The sequence below is a fragment of the Micromesistius poutassou genome, assembly GCF_964030765.1.
Source record: "Micromesistius poutassou genome assembly, chromosome: 8".
Taxonomy (NCBI): Eukaryota; Metazoa; Chordata; class Actinopteri; order Gadiformes; family Gadidae; genus Micromesistius; species Micromesistius poutassou.
The window spans coordinates 15,471,004-15,481,738 of record NC_140278.1 but is presented as its reverse complement, the minus strand read 5'-3'; the positions used below and the strand labels follow the sequence as shown (position 1 = coordinate 15,481,738).

The 10,735-nt window shown below is 44.8% G+C and overlaps 1 protein-coding gene across 1 annotated transcript; it reads left to right on the top strand.

The window, feature by feature from the left end:
• Positions 1-2,190: 2,190 nt before the first annotated feature.
• On the top strand, positions 2,191-9,319 carry lin28aa (lin-28 homolog Aa; the record flags this gene model as incomplete). Its single annotated transcript, XM_084471789.1, has 4 exons — positions 2,191-2,221; positions 2,653-2,825; positions 6,515-6,699; positions 9,097-9,319. The coding sequence occupies 4 exons, from the start codon at positions 2,191-2,193 to the stop codon at positions 9,317-9,319; spliced, it is 612 nt and encodes a 203-aa protein (XP_084327915.1).
• Positions 9,320-10,735: the final 1,416 nt, after the last annotated feature.

Sequence of the window (10,735 nt, the reverse complement as noted above, 5' to 3'; positions counted from 1 at the left end):
AGGTTGAGTAGGCCTACTTGCCAGTATCTGCTTCATTATGTGCATGTTTGATTATTTGTCTTTTTTTAGTGTTGTAGATTATTTACTTCCATTTCACCCCGAATTCAGGCCTAGTATAGGCCTACTCCTAATTTGTTTGACAAAACCACAACCACCGACGACGACGGCGACGACAACAACAACAACAACAACAGCAACAACAACAAAAGACGACTTGCCAACTGCCTATGACCCAGGTGGCAGGAAAGAAAAAAAAAAACACTTGTTTTGCTGTCTTGGAAAAATTAGCATCAATGAGGCCTATTGACCACAAAACGTGCAAATATGTTATATTCTTAAGATAGCATGTGTTTGATAAGCTAATAGGCTTATTATCCAAGATATTCTAAGTCAATCGTTTATATGGTATAAAGGCGATAACGTCAGGATCAACAATGTATTTTCCATTATTTGCAGTCGGGATCTTCCGGCCCAAGCTCTCTGGGCTGTGTTGACGTCACGTGGTGAACGATCGTACACGGGGAAACGTTCTGTCGTCAAGAACAACAACAATAACTGTCTGAACTCCGATTTCATCCCAATATTTGATTCCCAGCATGCTGTGCGAGCACCGAGCACCTGTCCCTTCGGGTTGCAGTCAGACATTGGCCTATGTGTTAGTTTTTCCGACTTTTAGGAATAGTGAATTTTGAATGGCCGTTTGCGGTTCGTAAAAATATCAATCCATGCAGCCTATGGATAAAATATTAAGGTAGACTTACCCACTATAGTGTGAAGAAAAGTAAACGTGTGAAGGAAAGGGAAAGGGCTTTTGTCAACCTTTTGAGGTGTCATATTCGTTAAACTATTAATAATTAGCCTATATAATGATTACATTTATAATTAGAACATAGGCCTACTACAAAATCGTATATGATATAATGAACTGATTCACTTGGTTGTGGATAGGCCTACTTGCACAGTGTTTGTGTTGTATATTTGGATGCTATGGTGTTGTAGTATTGGTCATTCCAAATAAATGAATCAAATGTGTGTGTGTGTGTGTGTGTGTGTGTGTGTGTGTGTGTGTGTGTGTGTGTGTGTGTGTGTGTGTGTGTGTGTGTGTCGCATAGGCCGACACGTGCTATTTTACCCTTTTAGGTTGACGTGGACAGGACTAATTATGACACATTTTTTTTCTTAAAACAAACAGAGTAACCGGGTAACCGGGTAATGTTAAGAGCATCTAGAAAAGAAACACACATTTTTGCTTATTCGAGCAGGCTGACATTGGGTTATTTCATTCACAAGGGAAACTTTGGTCAAACCATACGCAGTAAACCTACCTATATCTTATCCAATTAATTTCACCACTTTCCCATATTTTATCAGAGTAATATTTTATATGTAGCCTAATAGTTATTTAAATAATAATAATTGCCTACTCATTTTGTTTTCTTATGTCATTGGTTCAACCTTATTTCTGGCCCTTCCCCTAAACTATTCAATCAATCCTTGGGGAATATGATTTCGAATCACGTGGACATGACCGAGCGTGTGGGGGTTTGGAGGATGCCAAATGGTCATTTGTATTGACCAGCAGATCTGTGTTCACTACGCTGACATAAAACCACGGCTTCGGAGCGCTTCGGGCCCCGAACATTCAGAGAAAAAAACACACACTCAACACTGGGACACAATACTCGAGGGCCGCAAACATGGCAGAAGGTAGGACCATTATATTCAGTAAAAAAGAAAAGAAAAAAAAGAATAGAAACGGTTGGAGTGGTTAAAGGGGGCTGGGTTTCTTGTATTGTCTTTCTGATGTTGGCGGACCCCCCCCCCCCCCCACACACACACACACACACACGCACACGCACATGCACGTACGCCCGCACACACACACACACACACACACACACACACACACACACACACACACACACACACACACACACACACACACACACACACACACACACACACACACCGCATTGTTTGGGGGAAAAGGGTTTAGGGATGGCAACCCCCCTTTTGTTTATCTCGCGCTCCCACTCTCGCTCTCCGAGAGTAGCCTATACCTCAAGGTTTCACTGCATTTAGTATGAAAGTGGCCACCAGCGAGGATTAGGCCTAACGTTACTCAGTCCGTGGGCCAAAGGGTTACTGTAGCTTGGGTGCTTGTTTTGACCTAAGGTGGTATAGTGAAGAATGGGTTCGGTTTCCAATCAAGAAATTACAGGTTAAGTAACATTTTTTTCCATTTCGTTTGAGAGAGCTAGAAAGTTGTTGCCGATCGCTTATGTTTTTGAACGTTTTCATATATCGTTTATAATTTTGAGGGAAGTTCCGTTCCGTCCCCCAGTCAATCCGATTGTATTTGTGGTTAATGTTGGAATAAACAGGTTTTGCTTTAAACGTCACGTTTATCCAGAATGTTACACGTAGTCTATGTTCAATTCAAGGGTGTCCTTCACATGTTGTAATTTACTATATTTGACCGATTTCTTTCTGCCACTTCCAGCATGCATTCCAACTTTAAAAGGAAGACTCTCGAAACGTAAACAGTTCATGTCGGCCCTCTAGCTCTATGTGCGTTTGGTGAACCAAAACTGTGCCCTCAGCTTTTCATTCAACGGGATGGCTGTTCAAATATTTGTCTTCCAATCTTAGGCGTCTGTAAGGCAGAAGAGGACGAGGGTCCCAGCGCCGAGGAAGACTCGCAGTCCTTCCATGGGGTCGGCGTGTGCAAGTGGTTTAACGTGCGCATGGGATTCGGATTCCTGTCCATGACCAACCGAGAGGGGGTACCGCTCGACGAAGCCGTCGACGTGTTTGTCCATCAGGTAAGACGATAACAACGTGTCGTAGATATATCGACGCCATTGTAACTCAAACAAGCACAATGGAGGTGGTCGTAATAGGAAGGTGCAGCTGTGGGTGTTGCTGCTCTCGTGGGAACACGTGTTGCCGGCTGCGCCACCTGAACCGAGCCCCTTGTGGTCACCCTGGTATGGTAATGATGGGGTTTAGCGCGGGCTAATTAAGATGTTAATGTTACCTCGTGAAGGAGAAGAATAATTTAAAATAAATGCTGGTGATACAGTGTTTCAAATTCTAATGCTTGGTGATACAGTGTTTCAAATTCTAAATTGTATCGTATTTTTCAGTTTAACTAAATTGTGAGGGCTACACATATTTAAACTGGGATCCAGCTCGATGGTCAGTTTCAACATCAAAGCCTTAACATTTGCTAATTTACTAGTGGGGGGAGGAGGGCGTGAGTGAGTGCTGTCTGATAAGATTTAGCATCTGAATGCGAATAGTCCCCAGGAGCAACCCATTCACCTCGGCTTCCTGCCATAAAGGAATTCAAGTCTCATCGCTCTCTTCTTGTTCATGTGTGTCGCTCAGTGTGAGTCCATATGCGATTCGAGGTTTATCTTGCATTTGCCAACCCACCTCCACCTTTCAGGACCCCTTGCATATATCTGCCCCCCCCCCTTCTTATGTGACCCTCTCTTACGAGCTATTGGAGGGTTGTTATAACGTCAGTGTTTCAGTTAGTATACTTTTGCAAACATGGTACCATTTTAATAATGGTTATATTTTGAGAAAAGTTGTCCAAAAATAATCCCACTTGGTCTTTAAATCATATCAGGCCTACTTTGAACACTTTTAGACATCCTCAATTGACATGTAAAATCGAGACCCCTGCTTGATTGTCATCAGCCCAACAAAAGCCACATGGCAGCGGTAAACCCTAAACCATAAGTGTGACGACCCAACCCATCCTGCAGTCTTCACACCTCAGAGATAGGCTCTGTTGTGTTTGATGTTGCACTCTCTCTGGTCAGAGTGGGCTCCAACTGATCATATTATGGTCTGTCCTGTCCACTTAAAGAGCGTATCTAACAAGTTTCCTCCACTGGCCGCCTGCCAGTGCGAGCGCGCGTGGCATTGACAGATGCCCGGGAACCACAGCAACGGCAGAGGCCCTGGCCCTAAAATTAGTGGCCGCGTGTCAAGCAACATTAACTCCCAGAGTCCACAGGCCTTTGTGGGGAGGGGACAATAGGGCCGTGTGTCTTCGTGAAGAGCCGTTCTCTGGCCATGATTGACCACCCCCTTCCCTTCTCTCACTTTCATTGTCCCCTGATGTCTCTCTCTCGCTCTCTGTCTCTCTCTCTCTCTCCCTAACTCTTTCTTTGGGTCTCTGTATCTCTCTCTGCCTCTTGTTTTGTTTCTCTATTCGCTGCTTTCTCTCTTTCCGTCACCACTAGTCTAATGGGTGTAATAGGAGTATTTTCTCCTCATGGCGTCTCTTCTAATATATTTTTTATCTCGCTCTTTTTGAGATATATATGAGATATATATTCTAGATCTAAGAACACACATTTGTTACTAACCCCCCCTCCCTCGGACTAGCTCAGTTGGAGGGTCAGGGGTCACTGGACATGTGAGGGCAGGAAGTGGGTTCAGACTCAGAGTCCCTAGATCTCGAAAGTAGCTGTGACTTTTGACTGTTCTGCACTTGAACGTTCACTTGAACGGCAATGTTAATTAACTACAAATAGTTTTGTCTGTTTTGTTACTGGTATGTTTTAAATCTGATAGATCTGCATCTCATGTCTTCCTTGCTAAACTCAATTTAGTTGTGATGTAAAATGCAGGACTTGGTTAATCAGAAATCGTGCTAGCTGGTTTACCAGCACCAAATACAGTCCAGTTTCCAAGAGATCATGTTAAAAGTCTCTGGTTTAGGTCTGAGTTTAGGCTTACGGCCTACTGGATTCACTGGAGAGGACAGGGCCATCTCCAGATGTAACTGCGATTGTAACCTAATTTATAAATGGTCTCATGATAAGATAAGCTGCACTGTTTTTCTTCATCATACATTTCTTGTTTATATCAAATGAGACCAGGATTTTATGGGGACACTGGTGCTTTCATCGTGTTATATGTTGAAAAAGTGCTTTGACAAGTCCCAGCAGCTCATTGCTTTGGGAGAAAAGCCTGATCCATGTCAATTCTCTTTAGGTGGAAGAGCAGTTTTGATGCTCTGGGGAAGTTGAGAACACATTACAATTTTTGCGTGTGTTCATCAACCAATCTGTGGAAAAATAATGGCTGTGCAGTTCTTCTGCGGCCATACAGAGAACGGCTACTCCGCGTTCAGACCTCCCTGATATCAAAGAGAGGAATCAATCACTTCTGCACCAGCCTGCCGGCTTGCCCTTAGCTTTTATCACACGCGCCTCTTTGCCAAACAACTATCCGAAGAATGTCCTCCCAACACCCCCATCCCTCCCTCCATCCACCCACCCCCAACTCTCCCTGTGTCAGTCCTCAGCTCACCCAACCCCCAGTCCCACCCCAGGGACCCCCTCCCAGTATCCTGCAGAGCATTGCTGCTGGCCAGAGTGTTAGTGGAGCTTTGTGATGGGAATGGGAAGGGGGTCAGGGGGTGGGGATGGAAGGCGGGAGCTGCACTGCGGAATGCAGTCCGTCCTGAGGGGGGAGGGGTTGGTGTGTGTGTGTGTGTGTGTGTGTGTGTGTGTGTGTGTGTGTGTGTGTGTGTGTGTGTGTGTGTGTGTGTGTGTGTGTGTGTGTGTGTGTGTGTGTGTGTGTGTGTGTGTGTGATTACCCTATTGGCTTTACCATCCAAGCAAGGACAAGACGACGGTATTGGGGCAACGGCTCCATTGTGTAGAAAAGCAATGCAAACTTTGTTTACCAAATGGTACTTTAGGACATCTTTTTAAATGCCCCATGGCTGATAAGCGCCATGGGGTCTCCTGTGTTATCTGGCAGGGAGGAACCCACTAGGTTTGCCTGAAGGGTCAATGTCTTTTCCAAACAACACCCCGTTGAGTTGGAACTGATGGGGGATTAGCACGAGATGCTTGCCATCTTAGTTATTCAGTTGTCAAGCATGGGAGTCCCAGGTGCTAAAGTTATGTCAGTAGAATGTGGTTCTTGAGCCGTCATTGATCCATATATAAAGCAATCAGACATTTTTGTGTTTTTGCGTATTAAAACTGAACATGGACGATGATGAGGCTATTGCTGTGGTGTTGATGTGAAGGTTGCCCTGGTGCTATTTTACACCACATGTGTAGATGTGATATCCCATTCATAATGATGATATAATGATGTCTTTGCATTTATCAACAATATTTATCAATATGTGTTTTGACATAATACGACATTCTTCCGGTTTCACACCAGTCATATAATAGTAATGTCATCAACTCTCACTGTGTATTCTTCTTTGCATTTACCGCCACCTACAATACAGTAGTATGTAGAACAGGATCTAGTCGCTGTGAGTTTCCAGACAATCATATTCACACATGCACTCCTTAGACATTACACTGACTTTGTTCTAGGGAGCTGGTAGAGAAATATCTGTTCCAACTTATTACATTTGTGTTCTCACATAATGCTCTTCCGGTTGATGTTGAGATAAGTTCAGGGTTGCAGTGCACATTTGAAGGAGCCTGACAGAGCTTTGAATTTTGTACCCTTTCAGAGCAAGCTGCACATGGAGGGTTTCCGCAGCTTGAAGGAGGGCGAGGCGGTGGAGTTCACCTTCAAAAAGTCATCCAAGGGGCTGGAGTCCCAGCAGGTCACCGGCCCGGAGGGCAACAACTGTGTGGGCAGCGAGAGGAGGCCCAAAGGCAAGAACATCCAGAAGAGGCGCTCAAAAGGAGACCGGTAAGAAAGCCAGACCACAGAGGGCTAAGTGTGGGGGAAAGGAGAGCCATGCTTTGAATTACCGTTTTGGTTGGCTGTGTTGTAATAACAGGTACAACTACTGATTCTGACATTTTCTTGTTATTCCCATGCATGCATTGGTTTTCCCCTAGATACTGACCTGAATCCTTCCAAACTGTCACCTAAACGTAACCATCTGTGATTTCAAATTACGATATATAATTCCTGAAACTAGACAGAAAACAGCATTTCCTGGGCATATCTCATATCTCAGGCTGGGACCTGTGTACGAGTCTACACGCTTTAATGCTACCACATCCTTAGTATCCTCCATTTTGGATGAGATGCAAAATGGTGCCTTGGTTTCTCTCCCATCTCTCCCATGACCCCATCCCCCAACACTTGGCTTGGTGTGTGACCCGGATCAATAATTGTTTAAATCTGTAGGGCCCCTGGTGGTTTTACACCTACCAACCATCACTCCAAAAAACCCTTGGACCGACGTGAGCTGTAGTGCCTGAGAAAACTGAGATGATAGAAATAACCGTAGCATTGATCAACAGAAACAGTAATTACAGCCGAGGTGGCTTTCTAGTGTTACAAAACTACCACCATTTATTGGCATTTATTGTCCCTTTTATTCAATCGATTTTGTGTGTCCAGGCGGAAATCCGAGTGTATCCTTCTCACAGAGACGGCAATTGTTGGATAGTCCAATTTCTGTAATAATCATGTTCTTGATATAAATGTTGTTTTTTATCGGGATGGGTGGGGTGTGGGGATTATTGTAGTGCTCATATGATCTACCAAACCTGGACCTGAGGAAAAACAGATGTATTAAAATCCTATGGTGGTCACTGGCTCCGTTGGGGTTGTTTTTGGGTGGTGTGAATATGAATGAAGGGATAGGTCAGAGGCCTGGTGGATTCTGCCTGCTGTCAACCGTGATTAGAGATGGACAGCAGTCGATGTGCGGCTGATCATTACTGCCTTGTGGAGCCCACAGAGGGTACTTGTGGTTGAGCACTGTGTTACACATCAACTCTCAAAGTTAGTATTGGTATCCACTCTCCCGTTTCAACCCTGCTGAATGGTTGTTGTCTGTTGGTTGGGGCCAGTTGAGAGGGTCAAGGTGTATTGTGTTGCTTTTAAGTTGTTTTTTTGCAGAAGCACACCAACCGCTGTGTTTTTTTGGACAGGGAATCTGCCATGCCCTCGGTTGGTTTTTGCGTTGAAAGTGCGCTTTATGCTTTATAAATCATTGAGGCATGTTTTTTTCTCCAGTCCACGTAAGATTCGGAGAGCAAAGAAGAATATCCTGTCCGTTTAATTGATAACAGATGCCTAAGCAAAGGGGAAGGGTGAAGGGTCACCATTGCCATGGAAACCCTGTATAACGAAATGCGAGTGGGGGTTGGGTGCTAGGTTGGAGTTGGAGGTTCGATTTGAATAAGGTGGTGGGGGGGGGGGGGGGGGGGGGTGTAGAGGGTGATTGGGGCCAGAGTTCAAAGGTGACCACTGCTTTTTTTAGACAAAGGACAGCATTTCCCCTTCCAGATTCCTCTGATCCGTGCGGAGGAGGAGGAGGAGGAAGAGAAAAGAGGAGGGGAAGAGTGAGAGGGGGAGAGTGAATGTTCGGCTGCAGAGACCTTGACGTCCATCTCCAAATGTCCCAGTAGTACAAAGACACCCTGACCCCCTCGACCACCATCATCTGTTCTCCACAAAGGATCCAGGGATTCCCTATCCTGCCTGGACACCCACCTCCCATCTGTCAGCACACGCCCCAGGCCCGACCTATGCACGCGTGGCTATTGTGGCACGTCTTGTTTGAAAAGAAGCCCCTGATTCTGGCTGCTGTGTGCCATCCAAAGGCTATGATGAGATGGATCTCTCTCTATGGGAGGATGGGGGGGATTGGACCTTTTGAGCTAAGCTGAGAAGGCTCAAATCTAGATTCTTATTTTGTTAATACAAAAAGCAGGTGCTCACGGTTGTTTAAAAACACAACCCCAGTTTGCGAAACTTCCTGGATGGACTGTGAACACATGGGTGAACATATGAGTGTGATGTGTAGATCTGAGTTGGGGTTGTGATGAGGATGACCTGGAATGCCCTCTGAAAGTGGTAGCTTCCCCTTCCAACTGAGAACAGTCAATACCACCTAGTGGCGCACATGTGTCATTACTTATTACTGAAGGCATTAATAAGACCCTTTTCAAAAAGTGACTTGCAGTGAATCTATAAATACAAATAATTTAGAAGCAGGGGTACCATGCCCTGTGGCCCACTAGGGGTTGAACCCAGAACCTTTCAGATAGGAGTCAGACAGCCTACCCACACTATCCTGGCCCTTCCCATGCATGCACCCTAATAATTCCCTCTTCATTGTTGCAGGTGCTACAACTGCGGAGGCCTGGATCACCATGCCAAGGAGTGCAAGCTGCCACCGCAGCCTAAGAAATGCCATTTCTGCCAGAGCATTGAGCACATGGTCGCCAACTGCCAAATCAAAGCACAGCAGTCTTCACCGGGTTCTCAGGGAAACCCTTCCTCATTGAAAGAGGAGGAGGAGGAGGAGCACAGCCACCCGGCGCTGCTGACAGAAACCACAGATTAAGTTTGAGGGGGGTGGGGATGGTGGTGGGGCGGGGGGGGGGGGGGGAGAGACAGCACCTGATCCTGTGAATGATGGTAAGGAACCTGATGGGGTGAGGAGGCTAATCAGACTGCTTTAAATGAGAAGAGGTGGACAGCACCCCCATTACTGGCCCCGTTAACCTTATGAGGCTGCTTTGGAACTACCTCAGGCTGAATGTTTTTTGGGTGGTGTAACAATCAGGAATGACACAAATGATGCGCATGGGGAAACCGTTTCCATGCAGATGTTTGATGACAACCACTTTATTTTTCTTTTAGCGATGCAAGATTGTAACATTTATGCTGGATTTTTGAGACGTTTTTTGTTTTTTTTAATTTTTGTGATATTTTGAAGCTACGTGTACAGCCTAGAGCCACACTGTAGCTGCCTTATGTTTTTATGGTTTCTTCCTGGTTGTTACACCAAACAAACCGACAAAGCAGAGACATAACGTAATCTCTGTAGTGAATGTTTGCATATCACATGGGAAAGGGGTTGTGGGAGGGTATGTTAGAGCATAACACAGGTAGGGGTGGAGCTATAGGCAATGTACTGGCATCTGCTGAAATTGCAAGTGACCATCCACATTTCCCAAGGCCAAATGAATGTTGCACCAGAAGTTGCCACTTGTGGATGAAAAGTTAGAATTGTCGTTTAATCCGTTATTTCTCTTTGTTTTATACGTTTACCTAACAGCTGCATGTCTGGTCTGCTAGTTTATGTTGAGGACCTAACCACTGATTGTATACAAATCTCTACCCTTTGGGTTTGAGATTGTGGTGTGAACGGGGGTTGAATCAAATCATTCTTGCACTACAGTATTTAGGTAATGGTTGTTCTAGTACCAACTCTCTTCCAAGAAAATGATGAAACCCTCTGTTTGGCAAACTGGAATTATTTTTTCTCTCTCCTGAATCAATTTCCCAGTGACTGTATGATACCTTTGGGTCTGCTGGGCAAAAGCCGCTATATTATAGAGAACTTTGACTTGGATTTGATATAATTCGAAATGTGATACTATATTGAAAAGATTTGAAAAGAAAACCATCTCTCATAAGATATAGACATGAACTGAGTTAGCGGTTTAGCTAGCTCTCCTCCTGAACGCCTACTTGAAGTAACTAAGGCAGAATATAGAGTAGTGCTGCTAGTAGTTTGACGCTGGTGTTTTTATATCCTCAGCTGTGCTTAATTAAGGAGTTGCAAACAAAAAAATTAAAGTACTCGAGGGCAGCACCAAATGCCATCTTAGGGTAGTACCAAACCAGACCTTTGTTACAAATGTCATTGGCAAAACCTTGTTTATAACCACAGATGGTGCTGTCCTGTCATTTCGATTTTTAGCGTTTAGTTCCTCTTTAATCGGTTACTTTATAGAATATCTTATAACCCACA